The sequence below is a fragment of the Giraffa tippelskirchi genome, chromosome 8 (genome assembly GCF_054371585.1).
Source record: "Giraffa tippelskirchi isolate mGirTip1 chromosome 8, T2T-mGirTip1v1.2.pri, whole genome shotgun sequence".
NCBI classification, from domain to species: Eukaryota; Metazoa; Chordata; class Mammalia; order Artiodactyla; family Giraffidae; genus Giraffa; species Giraffa tippelskirchi.
The window spans coordinates 124,428,838-124,446,053 of NC_137282.1; the positions used below are offsets into that span (position 1 = coordinate 124,428,838).

At 62.9% G+C, this 17,216-nt stretch overlaps 2 protein-coding genes across 9 annotated transcripts in view; one reads left to right on the top strand and one right to left on the bottom strand.

Annotated features, from left to right (window-relative positions):
• BAK1 (BCL2 antagonist/killer 1) overlaps window positions 1-17,216 on the bottom strand; it is a 23,181-nt gene continuing 5,965 nt past the window's right edge. Inside the window, exons 4-10 of one of the 6 annotated variants that reach the window (XM_081519998.1) lie at window positions 13,884-16,773; window positions 10,441-11,537; window positions 4,185-4,264; window positions 3,171-3,306; window positions 2,708-2,851; window positions 1,441-1,621; window positions 1-1,310 (exon numbers count right to left, since the gene is read on the bottom strand). In XM_081519998.1, coding sequence (XP_081376124.1) covers window positions 1,206-1,310; window positions 1,441-1,621; window positions 2,708-2,851; window positions 3,171-3,306; window positions 4,185-4,254 — 636 coding nt within the window. In that variant the 5' untranslated portion in view covers window positions 4,255-4,264; window positions 10,441-11,537; window positions 13,884-16,773 and the 3' untranslated portion in view covers window positions 1-1,205. Of the gene's footprint in view, window positions 1,311-1,440; window positions 1,622-2,707; window positions 2,852-3,170; window positions 3,307-4,184; window positions 4,265-4,694; window positions 5,144-5,800; window positions 6,093-6,203; window positions 6,447-7,024; window positions 7,374-9,555; window positions 9,805-10,440; window positions 11,538-13,883; window positions 16,774-17,216 lie in introns of those variants that run through there. The other 5 variants (XM_081520000.1, XM_081519996.1, XM_081519997.1 and 2 more) reach the window with 5 other exon arrangements.
• Window positions 7,463-12,667, top strand: LOC145517469 (gametogenetin-binding protein 1-like). Of its 3 annotated transcripts, XM_081519983.1 has the most exons (7): window positions 7,463-7,987; window positions 8,831-8,943; window positions 9,324-9,418; window positions 9,577-9,721; window positions 10,655-10,794; window positions 12,011-12,157; window positions 12,415-12,667. In XM_081519983.1, the coding sequence occupies exons 1-7, from the start codon at window positions 7,530-7,532 to the stop codon at window positions 12,463-12,465; spliced, it is 1,149 nt and encodes a 382-aa protein (XP_081376109.1). In that variant the 5' UTR covers window positions 7,463-7,529; the 3' UTR covers window positions 12,466-12,667. The 3 variants fall into 3 exon arrangements, with proteins under 3 accessions (XP_081376109.1, XP_081376110.1, XP_081376111.1); XM_081519984.1 differs by lacking the exon at window positions 12,011-12,157; XM_081519985.1 differs by lacking the exon at window positions 12,011-12,157 and having other exon boundaries at window positions 9,589-9,721.

Sequence of the window (17,216 nt, forward strand, 5' to 3'; positions counted from 1 at the left end):
TGAGTGGGGGTTGCAGTTTATTTTCAGATACACTCAGAGGGTGGGAGGTGGCCAGCCGGCTCCCTCTACGTCCCCTCCCTGCATTTGGTTTAATCAAGAACTCCTCTCCCCTGACCTCTGAATCCCTCAGCTGTGCAAGACAGACGAGGCACTTGACCCCACCATCAGGAGGGGCTCAGGCAGGTGTGGGGTGCGGAGGGTAGAGGTTGGGGGCGGAATTCAAGTATTCACAGTTCCTGTGCATACCCCCGGATTACACTGTGCCCAGGCCAGAAGGGAGGCCCCCCGTCCTGGGGTTCCTAGTGGTGTTTCTAGCCCTTCTCTTACTCGGAAACTTCAAGATGCGCTCCCTACTCCTCCTTCCTTCCCTGACAATGACAAACCACAGTCCTAAACCCTGTAGTCCAGGCGAGGCGGGGGCCCCTCCCTTCCTCCCCTGGAGTAGGGGGCTGTGGCGAGCTCTGCTTGTAGTGACGGGTGGGAGCAAGGGGTAACACGTGGGAGGAAGAGGCCCTCAGGAGCTCTGGCCTGCACCCCACCCCACCCCGAATCCCTGAGAGTCCACCTGCAAAGTCAGTATGGGCGGGGGCGGGGGGCTGGGGGTGGGAACAGGGGCTGGGGGGAGCCGAGCAGTACCTCATCCCACCCCCTGCTCCCCCAGTCCTGTTCCCAGGGAATGTGATGCTTAGGAAGGTCCAGGACTGGGCTCCACGCCCAGCTTTCAAGCTCAACCTTCCAGAGCTGCTGAATCTGGGGAAGGGTAGAGCTACTAACCCCCATAGCCCAGATGTCCTGGCTTTGGGCAGAGTGGTGGGAAGGGAGGGGTGCCCTCCCAAGGGTATTATAAAAAGCTAAAACTGTTAATGACAACTTGGGAGAAGTGGTTCCCAGCCTCTAGCTTCCCCAAGTTATCAGTCTCCCCAGCACCAAGCAGACAGGGCTGAGGGGGTCCCAGAGAGCTAAGGGAGAGGCCACCGCCCCCCTCTGAGAGGGGGCCCGTTAGCACCATGCAGTGTTGGAACACCCGGCAGTCTGATGGATGCCCCTGGGCAAGGGCCCTCCAAAGCTGGAGTGCTCACTTAACTAAAGCTTCTGTGCTCTTAATGGGGGGCAGGGGGACACCCCTGCTGGAGGGGAGGTGAGGGGAGAAGCCAGGGCCAAAGTCCACACAGGGGTCTCAGGACCCCAAAGGGCCCCTCCAGGAGTCATGACTTGAAGAATCTTCGTACCACAAACTGGCCCAACAAAACCACAGCCAGAACTATGACTACGTTCTTGATGGGGCCGTTCCCCAAGTCCAGGGCTGCCACCTGCCAGGAGAGACAGAAGGGTCACGGGAGGAGGTGGCTGGTGGGGGCTGGTGGCTCCCGGGGCCCGGGGTAGGGCTGGGAGGGGCGGCTCCTGCAGCAGGGAGGGGGTGGCCAATGCTCAGGCACTCACCCAGCCACCCCTCTGCGCGATCCACCGGGCGATGCAGCGACGCAGCATGAAGTCGGCCACGAAGCGGGTCACCTGGCCCAGGAAGCCGGTCAGGCCGCGCTGGTAGACGTGGAGGGCCAGGCGGTAGCCGAAGCCCAGCAGAGCCACCACGCGGCCCCAGTTGATGCCGCTCTCAAACAGGCTGCGGGCAGGGGAGACGGCGTCGCTGGAGACCCCCGGGGGGCCCTTCATCCTGCTTTCCCTCTCCCATCCCTTTGGACCCCCCACCCCCATCCCCTCCCTGCTGGAAAGCAAAATGGCTTAGCTGTGAACTGGGTGGGGCAGAAGCTGCCCCAGCCTGGCCTCGATCTGGGAAGAGCCCGCGTCCCTGTGAAAGGAGAAAGCTCGGAGGGCAGATGAGTGGGGCGCTGCTGCTGGGGCTGTGGCCCCGTGCCGGGGGCGCAAAGGCACACAGGGCGTGGAGGGCAGAGCAGGCGGGTGGAGGCAGCGGGGAGATTACCTGTGGGTGCTGCTGCTGGCCTGGCAGCCCGGGACGGCAGAGAGAAAAGGACAGAAGAGGAGGTTAGGACAGTCTTGGAATCACAGCGGAGTGGGTGGTGGCCTCTAAGGACACAGGCAGGGTGTTCAGCTCTGATCGCTGATTCCATCTCCTGCTGCTGCCTTCACCCTCAGCCTCAAATCTACCCCGAGACTGACTTCCTTAACCCAGATGGTGACATCGGCTAACACCTCTAAGTGTGGACGCGGTCCTAAGCATATTTCTCCTAGTTTACGGACCAGGAAACTGAAGGCTAGGATGTGTCACGAAGCCAGTAAATGTGAAGCTAGGATTCGCCCAGGCTGCTGGTCTCTTGAGGCCAGATCACAGCATCAGGAAGTCATCTTCAGGACCCGGTGGGCTGAAGCCAGGTCCAGCAACCATCTTTGGTGTGAAATGTGGTTCCAAATCAGAACGACAGCTGTGTCCCAGCAGTGCTGGGGAGCTCTGGAGACACCCCCACTGCGAGCCCCCCCTACTACAGTCCTGATCTATCAGCTCACGTCCTCAGTCTCAGGGCTCACGAAGGCTGTGCCCTTGTGTACCAAAGATGAGGAGCCTGGGCTTAGAAAGAGAAAGACGGGGGCCCGACGCCACGCGTGAGTTAACAGCAGAGGCAGGGACAGGAAACACATCTCCCGACAGCAGCAGAGAAGCTCGCCTCCTGTCTCACAGGCAGGGCCTGGTGCGGCGGGGACAGCGCCGTGGAGGGGCGGTGGCTGGGGCTACCTGGAAGCGATCTTGGTGAAATACTCATAGGCATTGTCTGCTGTCGGCTGTAGGTGCTGCAGCATGGCCTGGAACTCCGTGTCGTAGCGCCGGTTGATGTCGTCCCCGATGATGGCGAGCTGGCGACCCACCTGCCCCATGGTGCTGGAGGAGCGGGAGGCGGCCAGTGAGTTAGGGCCCGGGCTGGCAGCGACCAGCTCCTGCCCGAGATATCCTGGCCTGGGGCACCCCTCCTGGGAAGTCCTAACCATGTTCTCAGACACGAGGGCTGGCCCCGGGGACAAAGAGCAGGCCGTGCTGAAAAGGGTGCCGGTTCTGGGAGGGGAGCAGTGACCCAAATGAAAAAGGGCAGCAGCGGGAGAAGCCCCTAGGCTTGCTCAGCTCCCAGGACCCGCACGGTGACCCTGCGTAAGCCTCCGCTTCTCTCAGCACGTCCCTGTGGGCCCAGGGGGCCGCAGCTCACCTGCTGGGTTCTGGGTGCAAGGTGACCATCTCTGGGTCAGTAGGCGCAGCTGCCCCCTCAGCCTCCTGCTCTTGCTGATGGCGGTAAAAGACATAGCTGCGGAAGACCTCCTCCGTGTCCCGGGCTACCTGCTCCTCTGGGGACCAAAGCGAGGAGTCAGGGAGGAAGTGCTCTGGGGAGGAGGATTCCCTCTGCCTGGGGACACACCTGTCCCTCCTCTAGCCCTCAGGTGACACCTAGGGCTGACTCCGAGTAGAGCTGTCTTCGCACAGCAGCCTCATGGGAGGAGGCAACCCCCCTGTTTACAGATGGGGAAACTGAGGCACGGTGTTTATGTAACTTGTGCGAGGTCATGTGCCTGGAGTGAACAGTGTGGTCAGGATAGACTCCTGGGCGTTTGGGCCTCTGACTTTTAGTGTCCAAGCTACCCGGCCGTAAGGCTTGGCTTAGGGAATATGGGAAACAGAGTTTGAAATTGCAGCCCAGGAGAGTCACATTGGGAAATAGTGACCGGCCTGGGACTGAACCCAAAGTCCAGGAAGCAGTCTGTGCTGAGTGGCGGAGCTGCCAGCCTTCCGGGTGGTCCCCTTGGAAGAGGGCACTCTCTTCCTTCCTCCCCAGAGTCTAACGGCCCTGACCAGGTGATAAGCCGCCTCACTTCCTTATTTCTCCAGCTGGGATAAGACAGCCACGCCCCACGCCTTCCCTCCGGCTGACCTATCCCGCCTGGCTGCCCTGCCTGGCTGCCCTGGGAGGGCAGGGTGTTCTCAGGCCCACCGCCCCCTCCCTCGGCCTCCACGCGTCCTTCCCCGTGCCGCTCCTGGGGCTCGGTCCTGCCTGCACCCCGGCTGCTGAGCCGGCGGGCCGCCTGTCCTGGCTGCGGAGGGGCTTTTCTCCTTTGCACAAGGCGGGTAAACTGAGGCGGGCCCCTGGGACTGTCCAGGTCTGCTCTCGCCAACCTCCTAGCTGGCCCTGGTGATTGTGGGGTGGGTGAGGGGGCAGACAGACCCTTACCCGAGGTGGAGGAGGGGTCAGGCTCGTCGCAGCCCTGCTCGGGGGGACCTGGGCCTTGTCCGGAAGCCATTCCTCAGCTCCTGGGGAGAAGAGCAGCGTCAGACTGTTGGGCGCAGATTAAGAAAGCAGAGATGGGACCAGGGGCTCTGGTGGTCCATGGAGGTGGGGAGGGCCCACTCCCGAAAGACCCACTGACCCAAGAACTTACTACTTCTTCAAGGAAGACTGGGGCTGAGAAAGGCCAGGCAGCCATGACTCCCCCTGCCGGGGACCAGCCTAGGCCCCGGGGTGGGGAGGCCACAGAGGTGCCCAAGCAGCTATCTAGTCACCTCTTAACCCCACTCCCGGGCCGGGCAGGTGAGTTTCAGAGGCGGGGTTTCCTTCCGCTGCCGCTGGGGCCCTCTGTACCCTCTCCAGTCCACGTTCACCGCAGACTCGCTACCTTCCAGCCAGTGACCCGTGAAGGCCGTCCCCGAAGATCCCACTTCCCCTCGGCTGGTCAGAGCACACCTGTTTTCCAACTCGGGCCTGTTAGCTGCACACATTTCCTGAGTGCCTGTGGTGTACTCCTCACACATGTGGGAGGAAGTGTGGGACGCGGCCGGAGCGAGGTAGCATGGCAGGGTAGGCACCATCATGCCCACTGCACAGGTGGGAAAACTGAGGCACAAGGAATGCCCCGGGCCACAGGGCTAGTCAAGCCTTCAGGGTGATCTGAATTTCCACACGTGTCCATTCTCTCCTCGGCGCTCATGTCAGGTTTGCTTCCCAGTCTGTGGAACCTCAGAGCGGCTGCTTTCCAGGGCCACCTTCCCTGCCGGGGTAGGCCTGTGCCCTTGCCCTGCCTGCCTAGCAGGTGGCCGAGGAAACCACACGTGCCCCTCGCCCTCCTGTCTCCAGCCGCCGTTTTCCTCCTTTGCCAGGTTCTGGCCACAGCCCCCGTCGGCTCAGTGAACCCTGGGCGGAGCGAGTATTTCCTGGACATAAGCTGTTTCACTTTCAGTTTGCACCCTCCTCATTTCCCCACACCCCAAAGCTGCCTCCCTCACCCAGGCGGAAAGCTCCCCTCCTCCCAGAACTCACTAGGAAGGGCCCAGCCCAGGCCCAACACACACAGCTGCCCTCTCCTCCCTGGGAGGGCCTGTGTACCATATTCCGCCCCACCCCCACAGTCAGGCCTGGGGCCATTTTCCAAAGTGCCTCAGGAGAAGGGTGGGGAGGGTCTGGCCACCTGTGCGCCCCACACCTTCACTGTCAAAGGGGCAGGGACAGGGAGAAGGGACTCACCCCTCCTGCAGCCCTTGGTCCCCTGCCTGCTTAAGACAGACCTTTGCCTGGAACCCCGCATCCTAGAAGCTGCTTCCCAAACAAGGCGCCTTTCTCCCTCCCTTGGTACCCAAATGTGGTGCCCCCCAGGACATCAGGGCTGAAGGATGCTAACTGCATCCCCACTCCCACTACCCCTCCCTCTCCCACTACCCCTGGGGCTCACTGCTGGGGATGAGGTGGAGCCTTTGAACCCGCCTCAGGGCCAGAGGCCTGAGCCGACCTGGGACTTCCTCTGCCTCCATCCAAGTGGCCAGACTTCCTGGTGGGGAGAGTCCACTGTGCCCTACCTTTTGGGTTTGCCAGGCCCAGGATGCTGCTGGGGTTGCGGGGGAGGGGGCAGATCCCGACCTAGTCTTAGGACTCCCGGGGCAGCGGGAAGCACTGTGAACGGTCTCCCGCTGCCCTTGACCTTGACTCTGACCTCCACTCCCATCCTCTGGACTGCTAAAGAACCTGGCTCTTTGGCACTCAATTCTGGGGCAGCCAGGGCCGGGGCAAGAGGGAACGCCACCTGAGGGGCAGCCCAAGGGAGCCCCGGCTGGATCGGGCCACCATCGAGGTTGCTGGAGCTGCCCCGGCAAGCTTCACGGCAGCATGCCCCTCCCCGGCGGGCTCCCCAGGGGCTCCCTGCCTCACCCCCGGCCTGGGGCTGCCCAGGGAGGGGGCACAGGCAGGACTCTCCCGGCTTACCTTCCCGGACCCTGACCCTGGCCCAGGCCCGGGATGGCCCAGCGGGGCGGAGGCCAGAGGTCGTGAGGGGCCAGGGGCTGCTCCCAGGGTCGGGTCCCCAGGCCTCGCTTCCAGGAAGGGATGTCAGTGGATCCCCGGTGTCTGGAGTGCAGCCTCTGCCGGTCCCAGCGCGGCCCTAGGGACCCGCGGGGCTGTGGCGATCATAGAGGCGCCGGCAGCTCGCGGCTCCCGTCAGCTCCCTCTAGAGGAAGTCGCTCGGCGGCCGCCGGATGCGAAGCCACAGCCTGTGGCCTGAGGCGGGTCTGGGCTTGGCGGGAGAAAGCGGCTTCCCCCCTCCTACCTTCCCCGCCCCCGGCTTTCCCCCACCCTGACTCCCAGTCCTCCTCCTTGCTCTGTCCCCTGCTCCATCAGAGTCTGTACCACAGCCAGGATGGGGAGGTTCCTTGAGCCCCACTGTGCGCCAGCCACTTTAAAAAGCCCTTTGGAGGGACTTCCCTGGTGGTCCAGTGGCTAAGACTGTCCTCCCACCGCTGGGAGGTCTGAGTTCGATCCCTGGTCAGGGAACCAGAGCCCACATGTAGCAGCTAAGAGTTCACGTGCTGCGACCGGGACGTGGTGCAGCCAAATATATAAATATGAAAAATAAATAAATAAGACCACTTTGGAACAACCCTGGGAAGCTGGCCCAGCAGAGGAACAGAGACTCGGCTGGTTTAAGGAACCTCTCCCAAGGTCACTGAGATAGGTTTATAATCAGGTGTCCAGGAATAATACTAAATTGAGATTCAGCATGCAGTTAAGACTGTACACCAGGCACCTACCTTGGTGGTCTCCACAGAGAAAAAACCCTGAATGTGACGGGCAGGTACCCAGAAAGGAGGGCACAGTGGGTCTGTGCTGCCACCTGGGCCCGTGCCAGCTGGACACTGAGAAGGGAGGGAAGCGGGAGGCAGCCGCCCGGCCGCGGGGAATGAGTGCTTCCCAAGGACAGCAGCGGCCGCAGGGGAGGACAGGCCGGGAGGAGAGAGCCCTGGGCCGCCCCCCATTCTCAGAGCTGGGGTTCCTCTGGACTCCTCTGCCTGCACCCCACTGTCTCCTGGGGCCTCCCCACCCCCCCCAAGTCCCCCACCCCAGCTGGCTCCCCAGGTCTCCTCAAACCCCTGCCCTCTCTGCGCCCAACGAATCCCCCCTCCCCCCTCTGCCTTCTAGAACTCCCGCAAGTTTCCAACTGGAGGTTTTCAATTTGAAAACTCCCTTCTGTTCTTAAGCAGTTGGTCCTGCGGTGGCTGCTGCGGCCCCTCCCTCTGAGTCAAGGACCCTCTCAGGATGGAGGCCCCCACTTCAAGGCCTCGACCCCGAATTTTGGGCCGCTCCTCCATGTTCTGCTTTTTCCGGAGCTTGGTGGGCAGCAAGCGCAGCCCAAAGAGCTCAGACAAGGCCCTGCGGAGGGGCCGGTCATGGCCCCTGAGGGGGCAGGACGCCGTCCCCTTGATGACCAACGGTCAGGGACTAGCCGGGAAGAAGGAGTCCAGGCCTCCCGCCACGCTGCCCTGCGCCCTCCCTGTGGCCCTGCCGCGGCCCAGCCCCTTGGGGCTGGAGATAGGGGACAAGGGGGCCCAGACCTCCCCCGCCAAGGAGGTCCTGAGGGTTGTGGCTCAGGGCGTAGAGGTGAAGCCAGTTCTGCCCAGAGGAGGCCAGGAGGTGCTGGGCCACCTGTCTGAGCTGGAGGAGAGGGATGAGGCAGCCGCAGGGGAGGCCTCAGGGAATACGGGGACCTCAGAAAGGTGAGGGGCTGGGGGCTGTGGATGGAGTAACTGTGGGGAAGCCAGGGTGTAAGGAGGGAGAAGGATGGGGCCTGAAGTTTGAGGACCCAAATTGGGGAGGGACCAGGGGCTTCCCTGGTAGCTCAGCTGCTAAAGAATCCACCTGCAAGGCAGGGGACCCCAGTCTGATTCCTGGGTCGGGAAGATCCGCTGGAGAAGGGGTAGGCTACCCACTCCAGTATTCTTGGGCTTCCCTGGTGGCTCAGCCGGTAAAGAATCCGCCTGCCATGTGGGAGACCTGGGTTCGAGCCCTGTGTTGGGAAGATCCCCTGGAGAAGGGAAAGGCTACCCACTCCAGTATTCTGGCCTGGAGAATTCCATGGACTGTAAAGTCCATGGGTTTGCTAAGAGTTGGACACGACTGAGCTACTTTCACTATCAGGAAGGACTCCTTGGGTGGGCACAGGACTGGGTGGCATGGTCCTTCACATCAAGGGTGGAGCGGAACCTGAAGGTGGCAGAGGGAGGCAGAGACAGGGGTCCTCCTGCAAGTGAGGGGTTGTGGATAGGAGCCCCAAAAGGACAACGGTACAGGCCAGGGACTAGAAAGGGTGCATGTGGGGTGAGCTGGGCCTCCCATCACTTCCTAGCTCCTTGCTGGGCCCCTCCCCTCCTCACCCCCCTCTCACCCTACTTTTGGGGGGAATCATCCCTTTCTGTGATGAAGACCGCAGAGAGCAGTGGGGAGCAGGAGGGTGGAGGAGCTGAGAGGGGGTTTGGGACCCCTTGGCAGGGGTTTGGGACCTTCACCACCACCTCTCGGGCCCCGCCTGCCATGCCCATCTGACTGTGCTCTGGGGTCAGGGGCCACTCTGCCCAGGCCTTGGCAGTGGAGCCGGGACACGTGCCAAGGGCCGTGGGGCCGCTGGAGTTCAGCCCCGAGGCCTTCACCAAGGAGGAGGAGTGTCTGCTTGATGGTGAGTGTGGTGGCCGCAGGCCCCAGGGATGGCCGGGGCGTCGGGCCACGGAGGACGTGGGGCAGTCTGAGCGGAGCTGGATCCCAGCTCCACTCGGCACAGGCGGTGTGAGGGCAAAAGTCGCTCAGCCTTTGTGCATCTCAGTTTCCCCATCTGCAGAATGGGAGCGTGATAGCACCTCTCTCAGAGGGCATTAGCAAGGATTAAGTGAGACGTTCTCTCTTTGTGAAGTGCCTAGAACTGTGCCTGGCACATAGCAGGTGTTTGCCAAAGGACACAAGGAAACCCGGCCCCAGCTCAGCCCTCCCGAGGGACCCGTCCTCCTCAGGCTGGGCCTCCACCCTTTGCCGTGGGCTCCCAGTGACCACTGCCCTCCACAGGTGACCTAAGGCTGGCCTCCTCCAAGGTGGGGGCAGCTCCCTGGAACCGCCTCCTCGGCTTGTACAAGCGGCTCCAGAAAGGGGCCATGGCCAAGGTCCGTGGGGCCCCGGCGCGCGGAGGCGGGCGGAGCCGGGGAGGGCCCGGGAGAGCCGGGCGGTCTCACGCCCCTCCTGCTTTCTGCTTGGGGGTCGGGGTCGGGGTGGGGGCCCAGGCTCGGGCCGCCCTCCTTACCTGCGGGGGTCACACCCTCAGTTCCCTCCCAAGGAAGGCCCGCCCCAAGAGGAGCCAGGCGAGGAGGCGGAGGAGGAGGAAGACAGCGCCCTCAAGCTCTGCGTCCCAGGCATCGTCACCCTCCCGTCGCCGCTGCATAAGGCCTTCAGGTCAACGGACACAGTAGGTGGGTGTGCTGCGCGCACCCCTCACCCCGCCTCCAGCCCCACTTGGATGGAGCGGCTCTCGGATGCGACTCCGGTTAATACCACCAGGGGGAGCCACAGGACCTGAAATGATCGCCCGGGCCGGCTGACCCGCGGGCGGCCAGTCCCCCAGACGGAGCTGGGTGTGGGCCTGGGAGGCGCGGGAGGCTTGAGGGGTGGGGGGCGGGTTACGACCGGGACTGTGGCTCCCCGAGCAGCACCCTTTCCCAGCCCAGGCCCCCCTGCACCCCCAGTTTTCCGGTCCGGTGTGCACTTGCTGTGATGGTGCCCAGGGGACCCCATCTCCCATCGCAGCCACTTCGCCTCCTGGTGTGGCGAGCAGATGGCTTAGGGGTAATGACAGCCTCCAGTAGGGTCGCCGTTGACATTTTACTCACCATGGGCCAAACCCCCTCCTGGGCACTTTTCATGAAATACTGCATTCTGACTCTGGGGTCGGTCCTGTTATATCCTGTCCACTTCCCTGTGAGATCACTGGGGCCCAGAGAGGTTAAGTAATTTGTCCACGATCACCCCGCTGGTCAGTGGCAGAGCTGGGGCTTGAACCCCCGTGGTTTGGGTTACCCCGGATTGGCACCCTGGATTTGGGGGCTGGAGGAGGCGGGGCAGGGTGGAGCACATGTCTGCCCCTCGAATGAACGCTGTCCCCCGGGAGACAGGTAAAGAAGTTCACACTCACAATGGGAGCAGGCAGCCCGGTGAGCGTCCTGGGACAGGCTGGGCGGTGGGGAGGTGGAGTCTCGTGGGCTGCAGGGGCCTGACTGGGGGTGATCAGGGGCCATGCAGGGCAAGGAAAGGTTTGGAGAGCTGGGGCCACTTTGTCTCCCTCAGATCCCTGGCAGGCTGTAGGTACCTCCTTCTGCCTGTCCCATGCCCGTCTCTCTGGCTTTCAGGTTTTGTGGAGGCGGAGCTAAAGAAGCTTCTGGTCGTTCAGCGGGAGTCCCGCCTCTGGAAGATGGGCGGCTACGACGGCCGGGAGCTGCTGACCCAGCCAGAGATCACCCTTGAGGAGGCGGGCGTCGTGGACGGCCAGGTACGCCCCCCTACCCACCACAACTCCCCGCCTGCGGGTGCCCGGGAGCCTGGGGCTGGCTGGAGACCTCCCCTCTTCATAGGCTGCTGGCCTAGGCTCCAGCCACCCCCGCCCACTGCTGGGCAGGAAGGGCATAAGTCCTTCTCCATGGTGGTATCTCCGGGAGCAGGACCCCGACCTCCTAAACACATGCTTCTCCATCTGGCTCGCTCTCACTTAGCCCAGAGTCCGTTGCTAAGGCGTCACTGCCATGCACTTGCTGCGTGGTTTGGGGCCAGTCCCTTCCCTTCTCTGGGACTCCATTTCCTCGTCTCCACAAGGAGGGAGTTTATCAGGCGGCTTGACGGCTTTCCTGCGCCTCTGTCATTCACATAATGTCGCTGTTTTTCCGTCTTCCACTCACATCCACACCTCCTCCCACAAACACACACTGGCGGCAGGGGAGTTGCCAGGGGTAACCATGGGCACCAGCCCCAGCCCACCCTCTGTGACGCTGGCCTTAAAGTTAGGCCTGTCCAGGCTTCTCTGAGTGCACACAGATAGATGTGTTGATGAAAAAAATGTGTCGATTTCCTTTCTGGGTTAATTTCCATTCATTCATCAGCTCATGCTTTCCTTCAGCGGACATCTGCCCCGCTACAGTCTGTGTAGTTTACAAAAGGAAGGAGCAAAGCCTGTAGTCGAAGTCTCTGCTGTGGCCTGACTTGCTCTGTGACTTTGAATATGGGCTTTGGTGTCTTCACCTGGAAAGGGGGCCATTGGAAGAGCAGATGAACTGAAGAGTGTGTAGCATGCGGTCAACTGCAAAGGGCACCCCGGCGTCAGGGATTATGACTCACCCCTCGAGGGTCACGGATACCAGGAATCCTCGCCTACCCCTCGTCCTGAGCCTTAGGCCATGCCACAGGGTGCCCTTGGGTGCTCTGGGGAGCCTCACCCGAAACCACACAAGTCCTGGCTCTGGTAGGGCCCCTGTTTTGGCCTTTTCCTGCTGAAGGGACCTCTTCTCCCCTGCCCCGTTCAGGGCTGCCCCCTGAGCTGGCCTGCCCCGTCCCGGGGCCTGAGCACACCGCGGGCCACCAGGGACTTTCTGGATGGTGGTGGCAAGAGTGGCCAGCACCTCACCTGGGGACCGGGCAGCCTCGGGAAGAGCTTCCTGCTGGGGGCGTGTCGGGCGTGTCCTCATCACCACCCCCCTCTCCTTGTCTGCCCTCAGGGACACCAAGCTGAGGGGGAAGGAAGCCGAGCCCCAGCCTTTGGGGAATGCTGGGGCCCTGGGGGAGGGGCGCTGAGGCCGCAGAAGCAGCACCCCGGGCTGGAGGGAAGGGTGCAGAGCCCCCTCGGTGTGGTGTCCAGGACAGAGGTGAGGGAGGGCACAGGCTGGCCGGGGGCCTGCTCCCCCCCAGGCCGGAGGGAGAAGGGCACCTCCCTTCTGTGGAGGGAGGCGGCTCCAGGCTGGTGGGCCTGGGCCAGCTGCAGGCCCCTGGGGGAGGCTTCGGAAAGGTGGCCTTGGGGTGCTCGTCTCTGGGGGTGCAGGTGGGACGTTCTGGGGGCGCCGAGCAGGGAGAGGAGAGCCCAAAGACCCCAAGACCTCTGCTTTCACCCACTTGCGCCCCCCAGCACCTGCTTCTGGAGGAGATGGATGAGATGGGAAACTGGCCTCCAGAGTGAAGCTGGCGCCGCCCGGGGTCCCTGCAGGCGTGGAGGGACGGAGCCCCGCTTCTCAGGGCACCTCAAGGAGCCCCTGGGGCCAAGGGGTCTCAAGATAACCACTGTCCGTGTATCTGCAGGGTGGGCCTGCCCGGCAGACTGCTCCCGCTCTTCAAAGTCAGGCCTGTCACATTACTAATAAAGCTCAGTTTGGCTCCATGGCCATCTGTCTGCGGAGCCCGCCCCTCGTCCTACACCAGGAACAAGCCCAGTGTACCCGGGGTCTCGGTCTCCTTCTCATCGGTGCCCAAAGGCCCCAGGCCACCCCAGCTGCAGAGCCCCGGGCCCCATCTGAGCTGGAAAACAGCGGGTCTGGTGCACCTGAGCGGGTGGGGAAGGACCTGGGGCCACAAGACCTACAGACCCTGACTTCCCTTCCTCTTGAGTTCCCAGGCCCAGCGTGGGGCCTCCTGGGAGGATCCGGGAATTCTCCAGCAGGAAGTCCCTGCCCAGCCAGCACAGGAACAAAGCCAGGAAAGCAGACGGTGGGGACCTGCCCCAGGGGCCGGGATGGGGGCAGTTGAGGGGCCCCTGGGCAAGCGGAGGTGTGCCATGGGGTGGGGGGCCAGGCCCCACCCTGCTGCCCTGGTCGGGGCCCACTCTGCCAAGCGGAGTGCTGGGCACCTCCGGGGACCCTGGGTGCAGGAAGGTCCAGACATCTAGAAGAAGACATTCCTCCGGCTCTACCGAATTCCAGAAGCGAGGGTGGGGTTGAGTTACTGGTCGTGGGAGGCACACCTTCGTCCCTGGATTCGTGGGCATCCAGCGGGAGGGAGGGCTAGGCGCAGTTTGGACACCAGGAGGTGCCGTTTGCCGGGAGGGCCGGCTGGCTCCCGGTGTCCCGGTGGGAGGCTCGCTCAGTCCCTCCCGTTCGGTCCCGGCTCTGAGCCCCCAGCGTACACGTGAGAGATCGCTCACACCGCCCCAACGCTTGTCGACACCACTGCTGTTTACAGACACACGTCTGGCCTTCTCCACGGGGCTCCCACTGGGTCTAGCCCGAGGCCTGTACAGAGCTGAAGCTGAGTGTCAGGACTCGGCAGCCGCTTGAATAATTATTGTGATTGATAACAGCAGCTGTCTGTCAGACAGATGCCAGTGCTGGGGGTGGGTAGGGGGCAGCCAGCAACCTGACCTCCCGCCCAGCCCCGCCCAGTCCAGCGAAGGTGAGCACCCTGCCTCCCACCCCCCAGCCGGGGCTCAGAGGGGAGCTTGAAGGCAAGATGGCTAGTGATTCACCAGTGGGCGGGGGCTTCCCAGCCAGGCTGCCCACCCCCTGGCATCCTTGACTCAGGCCCTGAGCTGGGGCCGGTGGAAGGGCCCATGCAGACTGTCCCCCTGAGTCAGCTGAGAGGCGGCCTCGTGATCAGATGACTCACCTGGGCCCTGATTCCTTCTTCCAGGGCGCTGGCTGGTGGGAAGCATGGGGGCCTCGGAGGGCGGTCTGTGGTTCCCCGGTGTCGTGCATGTGGACGCAGCACTCCTCACGGACCCCACGAAGAGGGTGCTTCTCTGCCTTCCCCCTTCCTGGGAGGCCCCAAACCTGGGCCGCCCTGCCCCCTTTCCTGGTGTCTTTGGGTAGGACCAGTGGCCCCTGGGCACAGGCGAGCACCACAGTGGGTCAGGGTAGGCTGGGCCCTGCGGGCAGCTCAGGCTCCATGGCTGCTCACGTGAGCCAAGTGGCCTGCGAGGGACCTCCCCAACTGGACCTCTGTTCTTGGGGAGCGTCTCAGCCTTGGACCCCCCCCTCCCTGCTCCTCTCTTTCCCTCTCTGTCAAGTGAGGGTCCTGGCACCGTGTGGTCCACCCGCCTCCCTGGGTTCCTGTGAACCCCAGAGAGGAGGGTCAGTGAGGCTGGGAGCAGAAACGGGGTCTGAGTCAACGCAGGCTTGAGGGCCCCTCCCCGGTCCCAGACGGTCCTTGGCCGGTTTCTGTGGGCAGGCCTGGCTTTATGCTCATGAGCGGGAAAGGCGAGGGTGACAAGGCCCAGGGACCTGCTGTGGCGGAAGGCCTGGGGAGGTGCGTGCAGAGGGCTGGGCCCACCCTGTAAGGGGCCAGGGGCCAGGCAGGTGTGTGCAAAAGGCTTTGGGGAAACGCTGCCAGTGCATCTGTGGGTCTGACCTGAGGCCTGGGTGGCACTGAAAGTCGTCTTCCCAGGACTTACCTGGAGGTCCAGTGTTTAAGACACTGCGCTTCCACTGCAGGGGGCACAGGTTCAATCCCTGGTCAGGGGATTAAGACCCGGCCTGCTGTCCCTGGTGTGCAGACAGCGAGGGGAGGGCGGTTGCGCACTGCTTGCAGGTTGGGTCCTGTACCAGGGGGCTTGGCTTGGGGGCGAGGGGCTCTGAAACCCCAAGAGCTGCCTCTTTCTCATATGCGCAAAGGGACCAGTCAGGCTGCTGGTGCCCTAGTCAGGTCCAAGTCGAACTGCTACGTCAGAACTTACCAGCCGCTGCCCCGTCCCGATGTCTCTCTCCTCCACCCCTCATCTTCCGCCACCTCTCACTGTTGGTAGCTGCACGTGGGCCTCTGTTTCTCTCTCTCTTACTATATATCTGGGGGGGGAAGGAGGGGGACAGAGGTGAGAAACAGCCCCTGGATCCATTCTGAGGGTACATGGGGGATGGTAGGGGCTTAAAGGAAGGCAGTAGGTGGTGGTGGGGGCAATAGGGTGGACGGAAAGGTGGGCAGGGTGAAAGGCAGGCCTGCCTGCCTGGGGAGACGGCGGGTGGGGCTCCTGGGCAGGGCCTTTGAGGAAAATGCCACCTCAAGCCCTGGTGGCAATGGTGGTCAGGATTGCCTCTTCCGGGGCAAGGGAAGGGCAGCGTCCCCTGGGGTGTTTTCCAGGTGGGAAAGGAGCTGCGGGAGCAGAGGGGAGAGGCTCCGCCAGGTGGCAGCCAAAGCTCCAGCTTGACAAGCTCACGTGACTGCAGGCAGGCCCCTGACCTCCCTGAGCCTCAGTTTTCACATCCTGGAAATGGGCGAATCACAGGCTTCCCGTGCAGGCTGAGTAAAGTGCTGTCTGGCAGGGATCAAATATCAATATTGATTAAGCACCCACCACATCCTGTTCTAGGCACCGGGGTGGGGGCGGGGAGCCGTGAACAAGACACTCTGAACCTGCACTTTTTGAGCAGTTAGGATTGCTAGTAGGATAAACAGTGAACAGAGACTGGATCCGGGGGTGGCAGGTGCTGTGAGGAAGCTGCTGGGCGGCTGTCTCAGAGGGTGGGACGGGGAGGCCTCTCTGAGAAGGTCCTGTGGACGCAGGGACCACCAAGAAGGGAGGGCAGGGACCGCGGGGAGCATCAGGGAAGGGCTTGGGGGCCCGGGGAGAAGCAGGGGCCGGCCTGGGGCGTGTGAGGAACCGGAAGTAGACCTGCTGGCCAGAGCGGAAGTGAGATCAAGAAGGAAGGAGGAAGTGACATTCTTTACTGATCTGGGTTTTGAGAGTTTATTTTTATTTATCTTAAATTTGTCTTTATCTGTCTGTGGCAGGTCTTAGCTGCAGCAGGCAGGGTCTTTAATTGCAGTTTGCAGGATCTAGTTCCCTGACCAGGGATCGAACCCCGGCTCCCTGCATTGGGAGTCTTCCCTCAGGGAAGTCCCTTGAGGGGTTTAAGCTTATCAGACCGAGTGACCAGCGGTTAACATTTTAAAAGGCCCCCTTGGCGGCTGCATAGGGAGGAGACAGTAGGGGTGAGCGGGGTGAGGCGAGGGGCCGCGCAGGAGGTTGCTGGAGTCCGGGGTGAGTTCCTCGCCGGCTGCTGCTGTTAGGAGGGCGGTGGGCGCGGCGTTGAAAGGGGCAGTGAGGAGTACCGGAGGGGCTCCACCACCAGGGGGCGACCGCGGCCCTCGCCGCGCGGAATCTCTCGGCCGCGCCCCCGCCACCGCCTCCGGGTGGGCAGGGTCGGCCTCGGGGTGTGCAGTCGGAGGAGGGCCTGCCGGCCACCGCGGGCGACGGCGACCGGGGCAGCCGCTTGGCCTCAGCAGGGCCTGTGCGCGCTCAGGCCCCTCAAATGCGTCCTGGCCTCGACGGCCCCGCCATCCGAGGCTGCCCCTGCCCCGTGAAGGTGCGCTCCTGGGCCAGATGCCCAAGGGTGGGTATTTCCATGTCCCCCTCACCCCCCACCCCCGGGTCCCCGGGTCGCGAAGGGCTGGGGCTTCCCTGCTGAAGGCAGTTCGATTTAACCTGTCCGGAGACCACGCAGAAATGACTGCCTTCCTGTCCTTGTGAAATCCACAGTGGGCACGTGGGGTCAGGGCAACCCTGCAATAAAAATCAGAGCAGGGTGTTGCTATAACACAGGTTTGGAAAGCAGAGGAAGGAGCTAGTGATTCCATCAGGGCCTAGACAGCCTCAAAGAGGAGGAGGCACCCTCTGTGACTTGGGCTTGCAAGAGCAGGAGGGATTTGACAGGTGAAGTAAGGGGAGAGAGCATGCCTGCCAGGGGGACCCGCCAGGGATGGGGGGAGCGTCCAGTCGGCACCGGGGCCCCACTGTCTGCCTCTCGGACCCAGACGGAACCGCCCTGGCCTCCCCTATCCCAGGTCTCCCTGTTTAGTCCGCAGGTATGTGAACTCGGCCCTTGGCTCCCTGCCAACCATCTCTGTACAGGTGCGATCTCGTGCCTTGGCTGGGCCCCGGATCACAGCCACACTTCCCGAGCCCCTCACAGGTGCTGCCCCCAGATCGTCCCCGCTCCTTCTCAC

What these genes read in the sequence shown, in the direction of transcription:
- LOC145517469 (XM_081519983.1), top strand. Translation starts at nt 7,530, where the DNA reads ATGGAGGCCCCCACTTCAAGGCCTCGACCCCGAATTTTGGGCCGCTCC. An exon ending in AATACGGGGACCTCAGAAAG is followed by an intron (nt 7,988 to 8,830) that starts GTGAGGGGCTGG and finishes CTCTGGGGTCAG; the next exon opens with GGGCCACTCTGCCCAGGCCT. An exon ending in AGAAAGGGGCCATGGCCAAG is followed by an intron (nt 9,419 to 9,576) that starts GTCCGTGGGGCC and finishes TCACACCCTCAG; the next exon opens with TTCCCTCCCAAGGAAGGCCC.